Source organism: Podarcis gaigeae (assembly GCF_964106915.1).
Source record: "Podarcis gaigeae genome assembly, chromosome: 8".
Lineage (NCBI taxonomy): Eukaryota > Metazoa > Chordata > Lepidosauria > Squamata > Lacertidae > Podarcis > Podarcis gaigeae.
Window position 1 is genome coordinate 15,981,000 of NC_139684.1, and position 22,635 is coordinate 16,003,634.

The 22,635-nt window shown below is 44.4% G+C and overlaps 2 protein-coding genes across 16 annotated transcripts in view; one reads left to right on the forward strand and one right to left on the reverse strand.

Moving 5' to 3' along the window:
• The window catches only part of TARDBP (TAR DNA binding protein), a 39,438-nt gene that overhangs the window by 3,805 nt on the left and 12,998 nt on the right, over positions 1–22,635 (reverse strand). For 4 of the 15 annotated variants that reach the window (XR_014567020.1, XR_014567026.1, XR_014567027.1 and 1 more), the window contains one exon: positions 113–175. The exons of 7 other annotated variants lie outside the window; for them this stretch is intronic. Coding sequence is in view for 1 of the 8 variants with exons in the window: in XM_083750272.1 (XP_083606398.1) it covers positions 114–175 (62 nt within the window). In the remaining 7 variants the exon portion in view is untranslated. Of the gene's footprint in view, positions 1–112; positions 835–884; positions 926–22,635 lie in introns of all 15 variants that reach the window. 4 more of the 15 variants (XR_014567019.1, XR_014567024.1, XR_014567018.1 and 1 more) reach the window with 3 other exon arrangements.
• Positions 834–22,495, forward strand: MASP2 (MBL associated serine protease 2). Its single transcript, XM_083750215.1, has 11 exons — positions 834–1,099; positions 2,257–2,479; positions 3,227–3,404; positions 4,106–4,237; positions 10,698–10,894; positions 11,980–12,127; positions 13,416–13,534; positions 15,175–15,253; positions 17,791–17,928; positions 18,761–18,835; positions 21,619–22,495. Exons 1-11 carry the CDS (start codon positions 1,095–1,097, stop codon positions 22,392–22,394), a joined length of 2,070 nt encoding a protein of 689 aa, XP_083606341.1. The 5' UTR covers positions 834–1,094; the 3' UTR covers positions 22,395–22,495.

Below are 22,635 nucleotides of genomic sequence, written 5' to 3' on the forward strand. Positions count from 1 at the left end.
AGTGGTTAGGGTGCTGGACTAGGACCTGGGAGTCCAGGGTTCAAATCCTCACTTGGCCAAAAAGCTCACTGGGGTGTCCTTGGCCCGGTCACTCCTTCTCAGCCTAACCTACCTCACAGGGCTGTTGAGGGGATTGCTTGAGGAGGGGGGGAACCACATACACCACACTTGGGCTCTGTGGAGAAAAAGAGAAGATACAAATGTGATAACTAACTAACTAACTAACTAACTAACTAACTAACTAACTCACAGCTGGATATAATCCCTTTCTTCCTTTTTCTCAACTGAGGGACTGAAAGTACTGTGTTTAAAATAGCTAAACATGCAAAGTCTGCCTTCCGGTTGTGAATAACACAGCTGAGGCTACACAATCAGCTTCTCCTCCCCTATTACCCATTAAAACAGAAAAGTCATGATGGCTGAAAAGATCAGGGCTTAATTCCCAGGCTTTGTGAAGGGAGTCAACTTCTTAAGTGTGAGTGCACACATAATCTGATGTCAGGTATATTTGTCTCTTTTCCTTAATATTTTTTTCTTTTCCTTTTCCTGTTGGTTGCAGAACATTGGCTATATTTCTCCCTGTGTTTACCCATCTTGCACAAGAATGGGGAAGACCCGGCTGGCGAAACAGAGCTGCTATTGCCTCATATGCCTCTGCTTTGTCCTCTCCCAGCCAACTACCAGAACAAATCACGCGCTTCTCTACATCTCTCCCCACCTTTTTACCCTTCCGACTCTGCTTTCCACTACACGGCTCAGCTCAACTTTTTCTCTGAAAAGCTTTTAAACCCGGCACTTGCCCTTTGTCTGTGTCCCACCTGAACTTTTCATTTTCTAAGAGAGAGAGACAGAGAGAAAGCAGATTGAGGAGTGCACATGCTTACTTCCACCTATCAGTCATGTTTCATGGAAGCTATTGACCAGTCTGATGGGAAAGGAAGAGATAAAGGTTGGAGTTCAAGAGAAAGATAAATAACTGCTGAACAAACAGAAGGGTGGTTTGGTGTGTGTTTTCCCCCCAAAACAGTGCAAACATACAAGAGACAGCTGTTGATCCCAGAACACAAAAGGACATAAAGAGGGGCATTGCAAGAATGAGGTAAGTTCTATCCAAGTTGTCTTTCTGAAAGGGATCTGGAACACTACTCGATGTAATTTTTACAGCAAAGTAGAATTGATCCTTGTAGGATCGCTGCAAAATTATGAGACAATCAAGACTTTGCAGTCTGCTCTGTGGCAAATTGAAGTATGGGTTGCATAGATTAAATTCACTCAGATTTCTTGGGCAATCCCTTAATCTGAGAATCCTGCAGAGCAGTGGTCTGTTTCTTGAAGTGAAGGGATAGACTGTACCTCTGCTGTAAGTAGCACACTAAAGATCGATCCAATTTCGCAGCTCAGCATGCAGTTTGCAAAACGGAACTGGTAGTTCAAATCTCTTTTTGTTATCATTATAGTTCATCAGAACCCACTGATCAGATGTTTACTTAAGAAATAACTGACATACCTCCTTTTTTGTGAAGTATAAGCTTATTAATAGCTACCACTAGTCATGATAATTATGGTGTATGCATCCCAACAGCTGGGAGACTGTTGCTGTTGTGCTTAGGCCCTGCTTTGGGGGCTGATCCAGCAGTTAGGTTCTTTTAATATTCTTATTGCTCACCAAGTTGGGCCCTTCTGCTATTTTATTTTATTTTTAATCATAGTCACAAAACAACACAACAATGTTTCAACTGACAGAAGGGCAATATTTGGCAAAAACAATAGGTCTGATGGTAGTTGTAGTCCAACATGTTGGCTGCTCCTGGTGTAAACAGTTTTCCAAAGAAAATGCACGTGCATATCAGGAATGAGGAGCAAATCCATTTGGTTCACATTTTAATTGTTCGATAGATTTCACAGATCTGTAAGTCGGGGCACTGCATTTTGGGCAGCCACCATGGGCGAGAGCTTAGTTCGGTTTCCATTTAAAGCAGCGCTGGTGCCCACCCCACTGCTAAAAGGCTGCCCGGGGGGGCAGCAGGGAGGGTGAGTGGGGGGTTGTTGCTGCCATTGCAAGAAAATACTGCATGGCCGTATGCCCATGAAGGGGCCCTGCAGCAGCACTATGCCCGGGAGCCCCTGAAGTCTGTTGCCAACTCTGCCTAAGTCTGGGTGCAATTATACGGTGTTAATAGGTCAGCCTACTTGGATGTGCATCTTGGGTTGAGTCAGCTTGGACTCACCACTCTTTCTTCATTGTCTCCCCTGCAGACTTTGCCTCTTCCTCTTCGCCTTTTCCCATGGGGTGCTCAGTGACCTCGTCCAACTGGAGAAAATGTATGGAAGGATTGCATCCCCCGACTTCCCAAACATATACCCCAATGGCAAGGAGAGGACATGGAACATTACTGTGCCCCCTGGCTATGGTATCCGCCTCTACTTTACCCACTTCAATCTAGAGCTTTCCCACCTGTGCGAATATGACTATGTGAAGGTATGTGACGTCACAGATATGTGAGCATGCTTTTAACAGGTAGTGTCAGGATTGCTGTTCAGGAAGCTCATTCAATTCAGACCCAAGAAACCAACCAAAGTGATATCCTTCATGCCTGGTTAATTTCCAAAGGACTCTTGCTTTCTCTGATCTCTTTGAATTCTTGCAAGTTCATTCCCCTCTTTGTGTGCAGAGGTCCCAGGTTCAATCCCAAGCAACATGTCCAGGCAGAATATATCTTGCTGTCTGTCAGTGTAGATTATATTGTGCTGTGTGGTCGAATAATCTAACTCAACTTCTTCATGCAGCACGTATTTAAACTGTGGAACTCGCTCCCACAGGAAGCAGTAACCAACCTGGATGGCTTTAAAAGAGGACTGGGCAAATTCATGGAGGTGGTCATCAATGGCTACTAGCTATGTTGTTTCTGCTCTGTCTCCATGGTCAGTGGGAGCAATGCTTCTGAATACGAGCTGCTGGAAACTACAGGAGAGTGCTCTCATGCTCAGGTCCTCCTTGGTTTCCCACAGGCATATGGTTGGCTACTGAGAACAGGATGCTGAACTAGATGGGCCATTGGTTTGATCCAGTAGGCTCTTCTTATGTTCTTATAGTATAAGGCAGCTTCCCATTTTCCTGGGATAACCACTGGCAGGTCCACTTAAGGGCAGGAAAAGAATCAGCAAAAAGGAGATATCATTGCATTTATATATAGATATGTATCTCATTCATCTCCCTGCTTTCCAGTTGCGTTCAGGAGGGACAGTCTTGGCCACCCTGTGTGGACATCAGAGCACAGACACTGAGGAAGTCCCAGGGGATAGGACGTACCACTCCATCAACAACAACCTAGCTGTGACTTTCCGATCAGACTATTCCAACGAGAAAGAATTCACTGGATTTGAGGCCTTTTATGCTGCTGAAGGTGAGAGGTTGGAGGTGACGTTCCTCTTCCATGCAAGCAAGGCATAACGGGCATCTCAGTGGCAAGTGGTCGTCATAGCAGAGTGGTAGAGCACATGCAGTGCATTTAGGAGGTCCCATGTTCAGTCCTCAGCACCTTCAGGAAGAACTAAAATTTTCTTCTTGAAACCCTGGAGTTTCACTGGCATCTTTAGGTAGGGCTGGAAGAGACACTCGTATGAAATCTCAGAGAGCTGCTGTGCATCAGCGTAGAAAATATTGAGCTAGACGGACCAATGGCATGACTCAGTATTCAGTACTCAGAACCAGCTTTGGGTGTTCGCATGTTTTTCTTTGCCCAGAAGAGGCCTGATTCTGCCATTACCCCATTTCCAAAGGGACCAGAGTCACTATTCTCATGTGGTCTAAGATGAAAAGATACATGCACCATGTTTTCCAGGGCTAATGCAGATCTAAACGTGCAAAAAATGTCCCAACTACGTTTTACAGAGTAGACCCATTGAAATTAAAGGCCATTAGCCATGTCAGCCCTTAGTAGGGCTGGCATTAGGTGCAGCCCTCGGTTTTTCCACCTGCGGCACCATCTCAGCCCCTGCATCACATATGTGTCCACACCCACTCCCATAAACCCCTCGCCAAAAGGTTGCAGCTTGCTTTGGGAGAGCTACATCCAAGCTCCTGTTTCTTCTCCCTTTCCTCTAGACATTGATGAGTGTGAACAGCTCCCTGACAGCGAGCCACTTTGTGATCATCGTTGCCACAATTACCTGGGCGGCTACTACTGCAGCTGTAAAATTGGCTACCGTCTACACAAAGACAAAAGGACCTGTACAGGTGAGTCTCTTGGGAGCTGGTGAGAGCTGCTTAGGTAAAGGTAAAGGGACCCCTGACCATTAGGTCCAGTCGTGACAGACTCTGGGGTTGCGGCACTTATCTCACTTTATTGACCAAGGGAGCCGGCGTACAGCTTCCTGGTCATGTGGCCAGCATCACTAAGCCACTTCTGGAGAACCAGAGCAGCTCACGGAAACACCGTTTACCTTCCCGCTGGAGCAGTACCTATTTATCTACTTGCACTTTGACATGCTTTCGAACTGCTAGGTTGGCAGGAGCAGGGACCGAGCAATGGGAGCTCACCCCATCACGGGGATTCGAACTGCCAACCTTCTGATCGGCAAGTCCTAGGCTCTGTGGTTTAACCCACAGCGCCACTCGCATCCCAAGAGAGCTGCTTACAAGTGGGTTTTTAAAACAAACAAACAAAAAACCTGTTTCCTTGACCAGCTTAAGTTAGAGCTGTGGTTTATTTAGGTATTTGCTGATTGTTTACATGTTTTGTTTAAAATTAAGGTGAGGAACTTTAGACCTGGGGGCTAAATATGGGCCTCTTGGCTGTTCTGTCTCGCCCTTCAGACTCTCCCTACACCTCTCACTGGCCCTGCCTTGCACAGCAAGTATATTTTCCTGGCTGTGATGTATTGTTGGATTCTGATAATGCCTCTTGCTTGACTGGATGGACAGAGACTGGGGTGTGTGAATATGTGTATAAGCTGGCCTACTGTATTAAAGTCAAACATACAGTTGTTGCTCCACCCACTTTTGGCTCCAGCCCTGCCCACCAGGGACATGTGGACCCTGGAGAGTTGCCTAGAAGGAAATGTGGCTCTCAGGCTGAAAAACGGTTTTCCACTCCAGTTTCAAAACTGTTATATGGCGCTCCCCAGCAGAGCTTCCAAGGCACTCCACAAAATTCAGATAAACTAACACAAATATCTCAGCATTTAGAAAGAAAATACATTAAACTACACTAAAACCCCCAGATTGATTACCGGTTTCATTTTTGTTTTATAAATTAAGTTTCTAGGCCTTAAGACTGTAGGGATATTTGGAATACCTGAGGTCCAGAAAAGAAGCTTTGAATTGTGTCGGGAAACGAATCAGCAGCCAATAGGTTGCATTCAACGGCAGCCCTTTGTTTTAAGTCTGCAGTATGCTAGGTGCAGTCTTTGATTTTTCTGCCACCCACTCAGGAAGGCTTATTATTCACCAGCTCTTTTTTCTCTTTCCTTTCTTCTCCCTCTCTCCTCCCTTCTTTATTTTCCAGCATGAAATAAATAAATTCGCTGCTTCGCGGCTTAGGGAGAGATGGAGCTAGACGTGTCAACATTCCCTCCTGAACTGCCTGTAGCATCGTGCACAATCATACAGAGCGCTATGCTTGATCCGTGACTAGCTTGTGTCTTCTTCCTCTTCCTCCTGCCTAGCACTGTCTCCTGCAGCAAATAAAATGGCTTTCTCTGTTTCTCCCAAGCTTTCTGCAAACCTTTCCTCTGCAGCCTCCGGAAGAACATAGGAAGTTGTAATCTATTGAGCCCAACCCATTGGTCCATAGTACGGCTTACACCAGGCTTCCTCAACCTCAGCCCTCCAGATGTTTTGAGACTACAGTTCCCATCATCCCTGACCACTGGCCCTGCTAGCTAGGGATCATGGGAGTTGTAGGCCAAAAAACATCTGGAGGGCTGAGGTTGAGGAAGCCTGGCTTACACTGACTGGCTGCTGTTCTCCACGGTCTCAGGCAGAGAGTGTCTCCCAAGCCTACCTGGCACTCTCTTCCAGGAGCTATGATTTAGAGGCAGACTGCCTCCAACAGTGGAGGTGGAATGTAGCCATCATGTTTAGTAGACATTGTTTGCCTAACTTTTAAAGTCCATAAGCACACTGGAATTTTTGACTGCCTAGGGCACCACTTTTCTCCCCCCTTCCCCTCCCCTGGATAAGTCACCCTACAAAGAGACAAGAAGTGTACAAGTACAACTTCATTTCCCCAAGAGATCTGGGTAAAAGTTGTATCCAGTAGAATTAATCTAAGCCTTGAAAAGCACAAGGAGCCATAAAAAGGAAGTGGGAAAGGGCGTCATTTTTCCAACATCCTCTTTTGCATGCAGGTGGTCCCAAGTTCAACCTCTGGTATGTCCAGCTAAAACAGGGATGTTGAACCTGTGGCCTTGTTGGGTTCAGCAGTTAGGGATGATGTAGTCCCCTATCTGTGTTAAAAGGATCAGATTAACGGAAACACTATTCTGATGTCCTGGAGGGTCCAGTGCAAGCTGGAGTAAGATAATGCTAGGTTGTGTGAACCAAGAGTCTGATCTAAGGAAGCTTCTGAGCAGCAGTGACACTTTTAAAAACATAAAATGGGTTCATTTTAAAACTTTGCTCGCTTTCACAAATTGGTTTTCAGGGCAACAGGCTGAGAATCATGTCTTTAAACAGAAACACACACACATAGAAAAGTAGCATGTCAAGGAGAAGCCTTTTATATGCACCAGCTATCTATATCAGGCAGATAATTTAAACATGGAAGTTCTCCCTGCCTGCAATGAAACGGCAAAAGCCATGCACGTCACCCACCCACTCCCACTTTGCTTCCACTCTTCAAACTCACAGCAACTTCCCAGTTACTCACTAATGTAATTCACAGCCTACTGTTAATTTTGGACCTAATGATCCAGCCATCATGAGTTCACCAGTTGAGGCAGGCTCCTTCCTCAGAGTTCAAGTCTCTCGTGGGCAGTATAGTGTTACTCTAATAAAAATATAGCCCTAAGTGTAATTGAACACTCTCCCGGCGCCCCTAAAGCCCAGCTAGAGTTTACAGCCGAGGACGACGTGAAAAATTGTCCCATTCCTCTTGCGCAAGCCATTTTTTCTTTTTCTTCTTTTTTAAAACTGCTTTATAGATTTTTCTTGCCTGCAGATCTGTGAAATAAAAATACAGCCCATAATAAAGGCAGCTCCCTGTGGCCATATCCAAAGAGCTATAAAACACAGGAGAGCCAGTTCAAGCCGTTCCATTGTCGTGACCACAAGAAGCTGTCTGTTCTCACTGTGTAACAGCCAGGAAGAGCTGGTCCCACTTTGTCCCATCAATTGTGACAAGGAGTGCTCTACAGAGCACGGCAGCATGAGCATCACAGGCACATATCGGGGAATGCTGTGACACCACTTGTGCCAACTGGGTAGCATATGTGATGTCCCTGCCTCATTAGTGCCGGTTCAAGAATGACTGTGATGGAACAGGCATGTATTGCACAATTGCTACAAACTATGATGGCTATGTTCTAAACGCCACTGTCAGGGGTAGAATAGCCTCTGAATACCAGATGGTGGGAATCCCAAGTGGTGAGAGCCACCTGCCTGCTTGCAGGCTGCGATGTTGAACTCAGGACCTGCTTGCAGGCTTCAGGGCTCTACTTATCAGTATTGTCTACACTGACGGACCAGTAGCTCTTTAAGGTCTGGCTGGAGAGATTTTCAACCCTACCTGAAGATGCTAGGCATTGAACCTGAGGCCCCCGGAAAGTTGCTCAGAACAGAATGCGGCCCTCAGGGTGAAAAAAAAAGATTCCCAAACACTGCACTAAATCCTCTTGTGATGTTGGCAGGATATTTGAAAGTCACAGTAAAGAAAGAACTGCATGACTGTCGACTGTCAGAAAGTCAGAGACAAAACAGAAGCTAACACCAGCATTTAAAATGTGGTTGGGTAAAGCTTGTTGAAATGGCACAAGTTGCAGAATACATTCAGTTATGCAATAGGAGGGGAATCTCAGAAAGTCTGAAGGACTATTGGGTCTTATTTACAAACACTATGATGAATAGATATGGATTACATATCAACTGCTACAATTCACTGAAACTAATTTAAAGCAGTATTAATGAGTTGTTATGAAGGCCAGTGTTTGCACTTAAATATTTCAGTGCATATCTGCATTGAGCCAAGTTGTTGGAGGAGCTAGCTACACCCCTGCCAACAAGAAAATAAAACTTTTTCTTTCCAAGGTTATATGTGGTCAAGGGGGAAAGAAGCAAAATAGAGGGAGTGGGGGAGAAGAGGCTTAGTACTTGAATGCCTTTCTGATTTTGAGTCATCTCGAGCTGCACCACTGCGAAGGCAGAAAATATTCCTGGCCTACGTCTGTCAACCCCTCGCTCCATCCTCCTCCATAAATCAGCAAGGAAGTTGCTGCAGTTCAGATTCAGAACCCGCAGCTGCCTGGCCCTAGCCAAGTACCAGGCGCTGTCAACAAGCAAGAGTTCCTTCAGGCACTCGGTAACCGATCAATCCTGCCTGCTGTGTCCAGCGGGAGATGCCATGACTCCGAGCATGCCAGTCAGAGTTACAGCTGGATTTTGCAGAGCAAGGATGATTTCCACTCCTACACACGCCTGGCGACCAAGAGAGCCGCTGAGGGGTGGGTTGTATTTTTGAAAGCATTGGGAAGGAAACAGGGAGGGCAGCTGCCATCAGAATTGCACATGTAAACCAGAGTTGGGGAACCTTTGGCCTTCCAAATGTGGCTGGACTCCAACTCCCATCAACACCCCCCCACCTGCCCACCCGCCAGCATGGCCAATGGATCAGCGATGATGCAAGTTGTAGTCAGACCAAAGATTCCCCACCCCTGATGTAAAGAGAAGGCTTTAGGGCCTTCATTATAGAGTAGGATCACTGGTCTCTCTCAGTGCTGTCTACACTGAATGACAATGGCACTGTGGAGTTTCAGACAGGGGCTCTCTCTCTACCTGGAGATGCCAGGGATTGAACCTGGGGCCTTCTGCAGCCAGAGCAGGTGCTCTGCTACTGAGCTACAACCCTTCCCCTTTAAACAAATGGAAGCCGATTCAAAGATGACAGCCACATAGGTAGGATAGGGTTTGCAGCTATCGGTACTGGTAGCTGGTGCCCAGCTGGAAAAGGTGTACCAGAGGTCAATTAAATTGGTCAAGGCATTAAAGCACCTTCCCTGCATGGAGATGCTAAAAGCATATGGAACATTTTAGTTCAGGGAAACTTTGAGCAAAGCTGGATAGCCAAGGTCCACCATTGTTGGAGCTGATGGTGTAGCTCACAACTCCCACCTGGCAGTCGTGCTCCAAGCCAGTTGGAGGGCACCAGTTTGGCGGAGGCTACTGTGTTTTTAGAATTATGAAACTTTTTTCCTCCCCTCCCATTTTCAGATTTGAATTGGGGTGCGCTCAAGCAACTGATGGGCAATAAACTGGCGGTAGGGAAAGTGACATCCTTCGCACAACTTATGGAACTCGCTACCAAAAGATGTTGCAGAAATGGCCATTGATTAAATTGATTTTTTAAAAAGGTTTAGGTAAGAACTAATTGAAACCCCATTGAGATGCAGTATATTCTTACCCTGTGTGAGGGCCAAATGGAGGAGTACTGCTTGATATGCCACACAGCACAGCTATCTCAGCAAACACTTAGTTATCTTATTGCTACTGACTGTTTGGCATTGGGGGTTTTATGTATTTGTTGCAGGTTTTGTTGGGGGGGGTAGGAAAATAGGGAGAGACTAAATTTTAATTAGGGAGAGGGTCCCTAGCTCAGTGATAAAAGGATCTGCTTTCTATGCAGGAGGTCCCAAATTCAATCTACAGCATTGGCAATTAAAAAGATCAGCAAATAGATGATGGGAAAGACTTTTCTGCCTGAGACCCTGGAGAATCACTGCCAGTCAGAGTTGACAATACTGAGCGAGATGATCTAGTCACCATTATTAAAGGATTTATTAATAATCATTAACATGCATCTCAAGGTGATTTCCAAACATACCATAAAAACAGATGAAATTGTTTGAAAAGCAGTACAAGAACTAAATTTCAGAAATTCATCAGACCTGCTATGATACCGAGGCCTAGCCAAATTCTTCAGAATTGAATTAACAAGTCATAGCTTTCTCCCCTTTTCCTTACATCGGACAACTATTTGCTTATTGTGGGGTCTTCAGATGTTGTTAGACTACAGCTCTCATTAAACCCAGTCAGCATGGCCAATACTTAGGGATTTATTATTATTTACTGCCTTTCATCATAAAATAGCAAGGCGGCTTACCAAATGAAATCAAAACAATGTAGCAATCAGATTTTTTTTAAAAGGAATGCCAAATATCCAGGAACTCCCCAAAGAACTAGCACTAAAAATCAGTGCTTGGGCAAACCATCAAGAGTAAGGGACAATGAGAGTCGTAGTCTGATAAAATCTGGTGGGCATTAGATTCCTTGTGTTCAAAACACATTCGGAATCCTTGAATACATTTGTACAAATGCATTTGAACTGATGGAAGACACCATGAGGGATGTGCAGGCAACAGAAAAGCAGGGTAAAAATGGCCTCATTAACATAACTGCTCTTTTGACAAATAACTTTATAAATTTATTTGCTTTCCTGAGAAGAATTTGGGATTTATTTATTTTCTCTCTCTCCACTTTTCAGCCAATTGCGTAGATAAGGTGCTGACTGCAAGATCTGGAGAGATTTCCAGTCCACGTTATCCCAAACCATATCCCAAACTCTCCCAGTGCAATTATGGGATCCAGGTGGAAGATGGATACATGGTTGTCTTGGAATTTGTGGAAAGCTTTGATGTAGAGACCCACCCAGAAGTGGAATGCCCCTATGACATCCTTAAGGTCAGTTGGGCCTGTTCACTAGGTCTTCTACTACTAAAGAAACTTGTTTCCTGTACAGTCGGCACCAGTTAAGTTGTATCCAATGCTAGTAGTCCTATTCAGAACAGGCCCAATGAAATTACCGTAATAGGCATGGCTAACTTAGGCCCAATCAGTTTCAATGGGTCTACTCTGAGTAGGACTTGGTTGGATACAATCCTACACCAATGAAGAGCTGAGGACACTGCAATGCCCCAATGCATGGCAGCAAATTGCAGTTACTTCTGGGGACACCTAACTGGAATGCTTGAGCTGTTATCAGTTTTCACATCCGTCTCCCATTACAAAGACTTCAGATACTCTTAGATCCACACTAATGTACTGAGAATGTTGAAGTTGGTTGCATGTATTTATGGACCAGGTAGCTACAAAATTGACTTGGGGCAGATGGCTAAACTGGTGCATCCAGCCCAATTATCTACTCTAGCTGGTAGTGGCTCTCCATGGTAGCAGCCCCCAGGCATTCCCCTCTTGGAAGCCCAAGTTATGTCTACCATAAAGTATATATCCTGGACCCCCTAAGCTAGTCTGTTGTCCCCTCGCAGTAGGGGTGGGGATACTGTCCCACTGCCAGTGTTTCAATATTTGGGTGCCAAACCGGGAAGCTTCTGTATTTGGAACCAGTAGCCCTCATCCCCGGAGTTGCTAAGGAAACTTTAACAAGCAAAAAGAAAAAAACACAATAAAATCAGTGCATGTTTGAAGGGCTCAGTCTGCCATCTTGATTCAAAACAGGCATCCAATTTTATCCAAGGTTAAACCCTGCTCATTAATCTCAGGAACCATCGTTTAAAACTTGGTTACGATATCTTAAGGGGTGCCCAAATGCAAAGCGAACTAGCCATTTTCCAAAATAAACAGTAGATCGAAACGGGGAGAGGGGGATACTGTCCTTTGCCTTAGGCAGCAAAGTGCTACTGGGTCGCCCCTGGTTGCCTGACAACAGCTGTGGACCTCTTGAGGCAAGCAACTTAAGAGCCAAACAGCTGATACTCGATCAGCCCATGATGGAAGAAAGGTTGGGATGTTTCCCTTCACTGTTTCAGATCAAAACACCCAAGCAAGAATTTGGCCCGTTCTGTGGGGACACCCTCCCTATGAAAATTGAAACCCGTAGCAACACCGTCAACATCCAGTTCACCACAGACCTCTCTGGAGATCACACAGGATGGAAAATCAGATATACCACAACAGGTAAGATTATCACTTCTAACCAAAGAGCAGACAGCAGTGAAGTTCTGCTGAGTACACATATAATTTCCTGGCTCCTAGGGAGCCCTGGGAATGGTAGCTCTGTGAGGGGGCCGAGTTATGGTCCTCCAGCTCTGGGGCACAAGGATGCCAAGCTGCAGGAAGCCACAGGATCCTGAGGAAGCCGCTTCTTATTAGCTGTTGGTCAACTGGTTCAGTACTGTCTACCGTTGTGACAGGTAAGGCATGAGGTAGGGATACCAGCAGTAAGTGCCAATGACAGGCAGAGCCACCTGCTGACTAGCTGTACGTAAGAAGGGAGGGAGGTGTGGGCTGACTGAGAGCAGAGCCAGGATGTTGAGGCTGGGCCCCAATTCCCCTAATAGATCAGCTTCCACCTTCTACTACTCTATCTGTTATCAGCCCTCCAGGCTCTCAGGCAGGAGATTTCTTTCCCCATCATGGATGTTTTAAGAAATAATGCCAGCTGGAGACTTGTCCCATGTCTGCACCTTCTAAGGATGCTCATTTTCCTCCCTAGTTCTTTAACTATCAACTGGTATAGGACCTAAAGATGTTGTCCTATATCCAGTGTTATTTTTCTTTAAAAGAGGTCCCGGAACTCACCATCAATGCCTTCCTTGTTCTCTTAAAATGGGCAATGGCACCCATCCGAGAGTTGCCAGAACCCACCTAAGACGTGCCGGAACTGAGTTCCCCCAGGTTCTGGCTTAAAACCCACCTGCTTATACCCAAAGTCTATCAAGATTAGTAATGACTACTTTGGGTGGCAATAGTTCTCCAGGGCATGCCCAGGAATGAACCTGGAACCTTCTGAATACAAAGCACGTGTTACATAACTGAGCTAGGTCCTTCCCTATACAGGCCAAAGTCCATCTAGCTCACTGTTGTCTAATTGGAGTAGTGGGCAAGCTCCAGCAGGGCTCTTATTATTTATATATGCTCCTGCATTTCTTGAATTACAGCTCCCATCATCTCTGACTATTGAGTCATGCTGGTGTGGTTGATGGAGCCCAACAACAGCTCAAGGGCCACAGGGGAGCCGCAATCCAGAGCTAGATGGACTAATGCTCTTCTAAGGCACCTTCCTATTCACAACACAAGCAACTGCAGAAGGAACAAATTAGCCATCATTTCAACTGTGGGATTAAGCAGGATGTAGTGTGAGAGCACCACCTCCCCCACATATTAGTATGGATGCAAGATTTGAATCTGCTTTGTCAGGAAATGGCAACGAGGTGTTTTTTTGTTGTTGTTCAACTTTCTGCAGCACTGCCATGCCCCAACCCTGAAGCGCCACCCAATGGCCACATCTATCCAGTGCAAGAAAAATATATTATGAAAGAGTCCTACAATCTCTCCTGCGATATCGGCTACACACTCTTGGAAGTAGGTAAAACCATCCCTTGCAGTGCACACATGAGCATATGGGTATACTATTTAACTAAGGAACCAAAGCAGTTTTATGTTCTCACAGCAAATATGACTTTCCGAGTGCCATGGCCAAAACAACTTGAGGGAACGCCAGCCTTGGGAGAGAAAGGGGGAGAATACTTAGTGGGCAGCTGGGGGTGGAAAATCAGGGGCTATGGAATGGAGTATCCTGGAAGAGAGCATGGCTGGCTAGATAGCATATCTGCACCTAAGACTGAGGCATAAAGGCTTGAACTGGCTGCACGTTATCAGGCAAGGTTCAAGTTTCTTGCACTAATTTGCAAGGCTCTTAGCAACTTAGATCCAGGATACCTCAAGGACTGCCTGATCTCTTATAGCCCTCCTGGATCACAGATATTTTGGGTAAATCGCTGTTAGCTGGTCTCCCTGTGGCTCCAGGGCCGTATCTAGAGGGTGGCAAGGTGGGGCCCCATCACGGGCACAGGCGAGGGGGGGCACAAAATCAGCTAAAAATATGTCCATTAATATGTCTATAAATAAAAATATTGATTATTGCCTCATAAGAAAAGGTTTTAAAAAGAGGGTGAATTGAAGGGGGGGTTGGAGGAGAGGTGGAAAGAAGAGCTAATTTGTCAGTGGCTAGAGGGCACAATCTGGACAGTTCTGCCAGTGGCGCAAGATCACCTAGCTACGGCTCTGTGTGGCTCAGAGGTAACTATCGGAAGTCACACATTTAGTATTGTGGGCCCAAACCTATGCAACTCCCACTGTGGCTGAGTTTAGACTGGCTCTCCCCTGCTGAACATAAGGCACTTGACAAAACCCCTCTAAGTTTTTGTCATATTGATCCAACCAAAGCATATTTAGAGTAGACCCATTGGTTCTAATCAGTGCTTTCGGGGGGTATACAGGGGTATGCATACCTCTAAACATTTTGTGAATCTACGTTTGGCCTCATTGAGGGGCAGTATTTCAATATGAGTAGGAAAATGAGAGTACCCCTAAACATTTTGGGGGGGACCACTGGTTCTAATAGGTCTACTCTGCATTAGGGATGGGCAAATATTTTGTTTCTTGTTTTTTCAGTCTTAAGTTTCATTTTCCTCACTACCATATCAGTTTGTGATTAATTTAAAGGCCATTGGAATATTCACCAGCATTTAAGTGTGAATTTCCAAATACACATTTTTTTTATATGCAATTAAACCTAATGCGCATTTTGAAAAGCTATTTTCCTAATGCAATGTGTTCCTTTGCATTATTTTTTGTAATTTATTTATAAGCACACATTACATTAGTCTATGCATTTTACTTGGCTGGAGAACTACATTCCATAATTCAGAGAAGTGCAGATTTTAAAGGAGAGCCATGTTTCAGTTCACATATTATTTCAGAAAGTGCGAATCAAGTAAGTCTGCCATTAAATGAAAAGTGAATCAAAATTCTCTCTGAACCCTATCTTGGACATAACTAACACTGAATATCACCCATTATTGAAAACTAACAGCAAACACGTTCTCGCAGGCTGAACTAGACATATTTCCCCACCGGGGAAAATCCATTTGGGCTGTCAAAGCTATGATTGTTTTCAAGAAAATAAATAGGATTTCTGTTTTCCTCTTTCCCTCCCACAGAATGAGATGATTGTGGAAACTTTCATGGCGATATGTCAAAAGGACGGCTCCTGGAACAAGCCAATGGCTCAGTGCATCAGTAAGTCAATGCGAAGGAGTGGGTGGAGGGAGGTCTTTGGATTTGTAATATTCAGATGGATTACTGGTTTAATTATTTCTTGTGGGAATCCATATTGTTTTTGACAGAATGAAGCAGTCTTGCACACAAAAAAAGCGTAGGAGGCAAAGCATGCTTGAATCAGAGCATAATAAAATTTGTTTTAATTGGAATAGTCTCAGTGGGAGTACAGATCAACAGGCACCCAAAATTCAGCTGCAGAGTTGCTATCAGGGTTTTAAAAGTTTCCATCATTTTCTTCTGGCAGGGCTCCTACGCTTTTAATGGAAAAACCTGGATTTTTCCACTTGTTTTTCTTCTTTAATTTGATTTTAATATCCAAAAGCCACCTTGGAGATGGGAAAAAGTAGGAAGCTGTAAACTTATTTTATTGACAATATTTATAGGCTGCGCAGGAACAAGAGTTATCATTGCAGCTCCAAAATGTTTTATATTTTAAATACTTTACATAGGCTTACCATGTCAGGAAAATTCCTGACAAGTCCTGTTTTGGGGTGTAAAAATGGCATCGGGGGCAATTTTGCCGAATCAGTAACATGATAGAAAAAGCAGCAGAAACAGCTCAAAAAGTTTAAAATCACTATTTTTGGGTTAGGTTTCCAAAAAAAACCAAAACCTCAAATTTGTGGGTGGCAGGAATTTTATTTTTTGAAATATGGCAACTCTATTTTGTGGACTGCAGCCTTCACAATGAATAAACCCAAAGCTTTGGGGTCTTTATAATATATCTGCTGATTCTCCTTTGAATTTGGATTCTACTGGTTCAGTTGTTCTGTAAGGACAGGGCTCTGAGCACAATTCAGCAAAATGAGCAGGAGTGAACAGAGGTCTCTTGAATTGCCATCCAGAGCATGATCAACAAGGAGAATTGAGGCAAACAGGCCCCACCACCAGCACCTGGGTCAACATGGGCACACTAAGAACCACCAAGGCTGACACTGATTGCCATATATTTCCCCCAAAAAATGTTTTATAGTTGGGGCAGCTCACTGGGCATGTTTATGGATGAGTATAGATTGTTTTTATTACTTTAAAATATGTTTTAGCCCTCCCATCAACAAAATGGTTGTTTATTCAAAAGTCGAATGTGATTAGCATGAGAGCAGCAGAAGCCAGCTCCTCCATTTTATTCCTGTAGTCATGATGGTGCTCACTGGAGCATGTTTAAACTACACATGCTGTTTTTCATTAGGTTTGGAAAACTTTTTTAAAAAATCAAACTTATAATCAGAAATGTTTGTTGCAAAGCATGAAATGGCAGTTAAGGGGAGAAATGTTAAGTGTGTGCTTCACGACATGGCCCTTCAACAAAGAGTCTTGTAAGATCATTGGGCAGTAAGCAATGAAGGAGTTCCATTAGTTAGCGGTTAACAGAACTATATAGGGACACGGGTGGCGCTGTGGGTTAAACCAGAGCCTAGGACTTGCTGATCAGAAGGTCGGTTGGAATCCCCGCGACAGGGTGAGCTCCCGTTGCTTGGTCCCTGCTCCTGCCAACCTAACAGTTCAAAAGTACGTCAAAGTGCAAGTAGATAAATAGGTACCGCTCTGGCAGGAAGGCAAACGGCATTTCCGTGCGCTGCTCTGGTTTGCCAGAAGCAGCTTAGTCATGCTGGCCACATGACCTGGAAGCTGTACGCCGGCTCCCTCGGCCAATAAAGCGAGATGAGCACCGCAACCCCAGAGTCAGCCACGACTGGACCTAATGATCAGAGGTCCCTTTACCTTTAACAGAACTATGATGTTAGGCAACTTTAGATGATGCACTCTAGGGGTAGTATCTATCTGTACCATTTTCTTCAGCAGACTTTTAATCTATTTAACTTGGATGTGCAGCCTACAGTGATGTAGCTCACACTGCAGAGAACAGTCTGCAATGGTCAAGGATGTGCTTGCGATAATACAATGGTCCCACAAGCGATACTCGCTCCCACACGCTGATCCCCTACTTTCCACAGGTCTACTTTTAAATTCAAAGGCTGACCTGATAAAATGGTAAGCCCATCTGTGAACCCACCGCAAGTACATGGAGTGAATGCCCACATAAAATGTGTGTGCGAAATAGCATTTTCACTAGCACCAGTTCATACTGTACTGGTAAGATACAGGTTGAGTTAAGAACATAGGAAGCTACCCAATAGTACTTCTGTTTATCCATGTAGCTGAAGATTCAAGCAAGGATATTTTTTGCCAACTCCTATCTGATTCTTTGCACTAGGACAGCTTGTCTCAATATAGCATCCTCCAGAGGTTCTGAACTACAATTCCCATCAGCCCTGAGGCGCACAATATGGGAGCTGTAGTCCAAAACATCCATAAGGTAGCTAAGATGCAGAAGGTTGTTCCAGATACCAGGGACTGAATATAGCACTTTCTACATACAAAACAGGTAATCTGTTACTGAAAGCTTTGGTTCTTTTCCAGTCTATCTAGTCCTAGGTTTCCCTCACCCAGTCTTACAAAGCATTTTAAAACTGTTGTTGCTCCATTCTTTTCAGTTGTTGACTGTGGTCCAGCCGAGGACACAGCAAACGGTGCACTTGTGTACGTCACAGGGCCTGATAGAACTACATACCAGACTGAGATCAAATACAAATGCAAGAGCCCCTACTATGCTCTGAAAGCCGGAAATTCTGGTAAGAGAAATGAGTTTAAGGGAGCATGGGCTTGATACACACATCATTGTCCCAAATGGGACAATCGCACTAGGACCTACTTTGCAGTATTCTTTTTTAGCCAGCCATGACCTCTTTCAGGATACTCCATTCTATCTCCCCCTGCAGTCAGCCAGCATTCCATGGCCACTGAGCCTTCTTCAATGGCCTGTTTTACGGTGCTTCTCCATTTAGAGGTTTCTCCCCGGCTTCCAAAATGTTCTGCCTACTTCTCCAAACGTTTAGTCCTAACAAGCCTGCAGCTACCTCCTTTCTTGGGCTTGTATGGTGTCATTTTGGCTACCAGTGAATCAACACTTGAGGGCAGAGTTCTCTATTGGCCTTTTATGATATCGCATCAGTGTTTAGTCATGCCTCTTGACTGAAAAGCAAAGGGCCATAAATGTCTCTGTAATGGGCTCAACAGTGGTTGACATTTGCATGCATATCCTCCACCCAGCAAGTGGTTGTGCTGCTGTGATGTCACAGCATGTTCACACACATAAACCAGAGTCACTGCAGCATACCCGAGTATTCCTCAACCAAGCAACTCATGATTATCCAGCCAAGACACCTCACGGGGTTTAGGGAAGATAAAAATGCAAAACTGGTAGGAAATAGATTTAAATACTTAGGAACAGCAAAAAGTCTGAAAGAGCTGGATTTTTCAGCGATTTGAAGAAGCCAGCTGTATATTGGGGGCACATTTAACAACATTTATATACCTCTTGATTGTAGTAAAACCTCCAAGCAGTTTTATTGTAGAGTGCTTTGCTCTGTGCAGACATCTAAACTGCTTAACTTTTTAATGTAGGCAGGTACCTGTGCGCCCCTGATGGCTACTGGAGAGATTCCATGGGAAACAAAGCACCTCCTATATGTGAGCCAGGTAATGTATGAAACCACAGGTTCCCCACTCCTGCCATACATAGCCAGGCAACACTTCACAAGATAAATGGCCTGGAAACATCTTGTTTTCTCCCCCCTCTCCAAATTCACTTCAGAAGTTGAAATATTTTTGACTGATGTTGAATGTATGAAGTACTGTATCCCATTTTGTCACCCTCACTCCCATCTCAGTTTTGACCAGGAATGGAGAACCTGTGGTTCTCTTCAGCCCCATCCACCACAGCCAACAGCCAGGGACAGTGGAAGTTACAGCAGCTAGAGGACCTCAGGTTCCCCATTCCCGACTTTTGTCTTCACAGACTTTAAAATGGTGCAAAGCAGCCTTTATACCTTATCCTACCCATCAGCCCCCTTTCTCTTAACTCATCCAGAGCTAGAGGTCCAACATCTGGAGGGCTGCATCTTCCCCATTCCTGACCAAAGACAATGCCATGTCCCAAAAGAGACAGTTACAGCCATTGAGTTAGAGGGAGATGTTGCAGGCCATCTAGCCCAACTTCTGCTCACTGCAGAAAATCAAAAGGTACAGCACCTTTAACAGATGGCTGCCTGGCCTCTATATGAAAGACTTCCAGCAAGGGAGAACCCACACCCCTCCAGGGAATTTGTTCCATTTTTAAATTGCTTCCACCATCAAGAGCAGTTGCTTAATGTTCACTTAAACTCTACCCTCCAGTATAACATAAAACCATTGGATCTAGCCTTGCCCCCTAGGGTAACCAAGAACAAATCCCCTCTTCTATACAACCCTTCAAGGTATCTGAAGAAAGCTATCATGTTCCACTCAGGTGGAATCTAGACCATATAAAAAACACAGAAAATGCTTTTTAAAAAAAGTTTTGAAAAATATATTGAATTTGCCATAGCTCGCCATCACCATCTAGTGTCACATTTGTATAATGCACTTTACAACACACTTAAAACATTATATTTGCAGCTGTATAGCTGCCTCCATAGCCTTCTGTTGTCCAGGCTAAAAAGTATCCAGTTACCAAACAGTTCTAGGTAATACAATTTTTTCCCTGCAAAAAGGAAGGGAGAATGGCCTATCTTAAATTGTTTGTGTGCCACCTTTCATTTCAAAGCAATGGCAAGGAGATCTACAGCAAAATGAGTAGCATATATCAAAAACATAATGAAAAAGTCTTCACCAAAACTGCAGTAAAACCCCCATTGCAATCAGTTAAAGTAGCCAAAAATGCCAGGAACTGACATTAACACCATAAGGATGTTACTACCAACAGGAACACACAAAAATCAGTATCTCCCTTATCTTCAAGAGATTATTCTACAAAGTAGATGCCACAATGGAATTAGCCATTTATTCTCCATACTACAGTGGTACCTCTGTTTAGGAACGCTTCTGGTTATGAACGCTTCAGGTTATGAGCTTTGCTAACCTTGAAGTAGCTGCTCCTGGTTTTGAACTTTGCCCCAGGATGCAAACGGAAATCACGCGCAACAGCGGGAGGCCCCATTAGTGAAAGCGCACCTCATGATAAGAAGTTTCAGCTTAAGAACGGACCTCCGGAACGAATTAAGTTTGTAACCAGAGGTACCACTGTACTGTAAAATTGCCAGCTTGAGGCTGGGTTTTTTTGTTTTCAGGCATACTGCATCTTTCAAATGAGATCATCCTTCCACAACTTGCTGCCCTCCAGATGTTTTGACTACAGCTCCCATCAGCCCCAGTCAATCTGGACAAGGGTCAGGGATTGTGGGAGTTGTAAATTCAAAATGGAAACATGGGATTACCATGAAGTGTTCTTCTGGTCAGCAGGGAGAGCAGAACATGCAAGAAATGATTAAAACCTCTTCTAAAAGACAGAGTCAACAACACAAAAGAGTATTTACTGAGGCCCTCAGGAAAAGGGAACCTATTCCCCCGTCCCATCTTGGCCATAGCTTTGAGAAGAAAACCTCCATACACTAACTAGAACAAACACAAATTAAAAGCAGAACAGAAACAAAAATGAAGGTCAAAAGGGCCAGAGGAAAAATGCCAGGACCCTAAATAAAGAGGAACTGTGTAAATTTGAGCATATAAGGCAATTTACATAACACCTACACACCAGGTTTAGCTCATTTCTATATATTCCAGACGACTGACTTCTTTGCCTACAGAGGTTCCGAGATTCAAGCCCCAACATATCCAAGTAGATATGAGAAACCTCCTGACAGAAACCCTGGACTCACTATCAGACAATGAAAGTCTATACTAGACACCAGATGTAGGGAAACTGTTTTAGGCTAATGACCATGTAGCCTTTGGGTGAGTGCACTCTCATTTTGACCCCTGGCCTTGATACTCCTCATCCCTGCTCCAGGCAATATTGAGTTAAATGAACCAAACGTCCAGCTGCGCACCAGGTATGCATATTATTCCTATGAAAATACCCCCAACCCATACATGATGCAACCCTCCCACAATTGTGTTGAACACAGGTAGGGTACTCCAACTCAGAAGCTCCCAGCATAGGGTAAACTACCCTGTTAAGAAATTGGCCTGCCATGCCAGCTTTTTCTGGGCAGAGAATTTGAAAAGGACAGAGTACAGGCTGTCCCTCACCCACCCAAGCTACTCCCCTCTTTGGATCAGGCTACCATTCTACAGCTGTTCTCACTTAAAATCCAGGACTTCTTTCAGAAACATTCATTTTGAACTATAAGCAATATTCATGACAGTTAAAAGTCTTGCTTCTCTAATGGAACCCTAACACTATTCGTTCTCTCTCTCTCTCTCCACACGCCCACCCCCCAAAGTTTGTGGAATCCAAACTTCAAATACTCTGAAGCGCATTTTTGGTGGAAAGAAGGCACTGCCTGGCCAGTTCCCTTGGCAAGTTCTGATCACTAATGGACAAGGAGCAACTGGGGGTGGAGCTCTTTTGTACGATAACTGGATCTTAACAGCTGCCCACGTCCTCCCAGAAGCAGACGCTTCGTCCTTGACACTGAAATTGGGGCTTCTAAGAAAGCGAAGCACTCACTACCACCAGGCCTGGGCAGAATCTGTTTTTGTGCATGAAGGGTTTACCAACGATGGCATCAATTTTAACAATGATATTGCTTTGATCAAACTGAAGAACAAAGTCCCCATTAATGCAAACATCACTCCCATTTGCTTGCCAGGACAAAGCAGCAGGTTCCACGTAAACACAACCAACACTGGTGTAGTAGCTGGGTGGGGGAGAACAGAGAAAAGGATGCAGTCACACAGCCTGATGTACACTGAGCTAGATGTGGTTGATCCAATGAAGTGTAAAGCTGCTTATGCAAACCAGACTTTGGAGGGGAAGCAACTAGTGTTGACAGAAAACATGTTCTGTGCTGGATATGAACAAGGAGGAAGAGATTCCTGTAGCGGCGATAGTGGCGGGTCACTGGTGTTTTTTGATGCCGAAACAAAGAGGTGGTTTGCAGGCGGCATTGTGTCCTGGGGTCCTCCAGAGTGTGGTTCTGCAGAGCTGTATGGTGTATACACTAAAGTGATCAACTACATTTCCTGGATTGAAGACATCATTTCCCAAAATTCTTGATTATTATTTTTTACCATTTCATTTGTATCACATTACCAAGAAAAGAAAAGCTTTACACAGAATTACAATTACGCAAGAAATAAAAAAATATAGTACATTAACTGGGACTTCAATTTTAGGTAAATATGCCGAAGATCAAGCAGTAAATGCTTCCAGGTTATTCAATGTACAGCAGAACCCTGTGCATGTTTACTCAAAATCATATGCTACTGAGGGAATTCAGTGTTGTGAGCTACCGAAG

Coding starts and splice junctions, on each gene's coding strand:
- MASP2 (XM_083750215.1), top strand. Junction 3,405..4,105: donor GGCCTTTTATGCTGCTGAAG/GTGAGAGGTTGG, acceptor CCTTTCCTCTAG/ACATTGATGAGTGTGAACAG. Junction 4,238..10,697: donor AGACAAAAGGACCTGTACAG/GTGAGTCTCTTG, acceptor TCCACTTTTCAG/CCAATTGCGTAGATAAGGTG.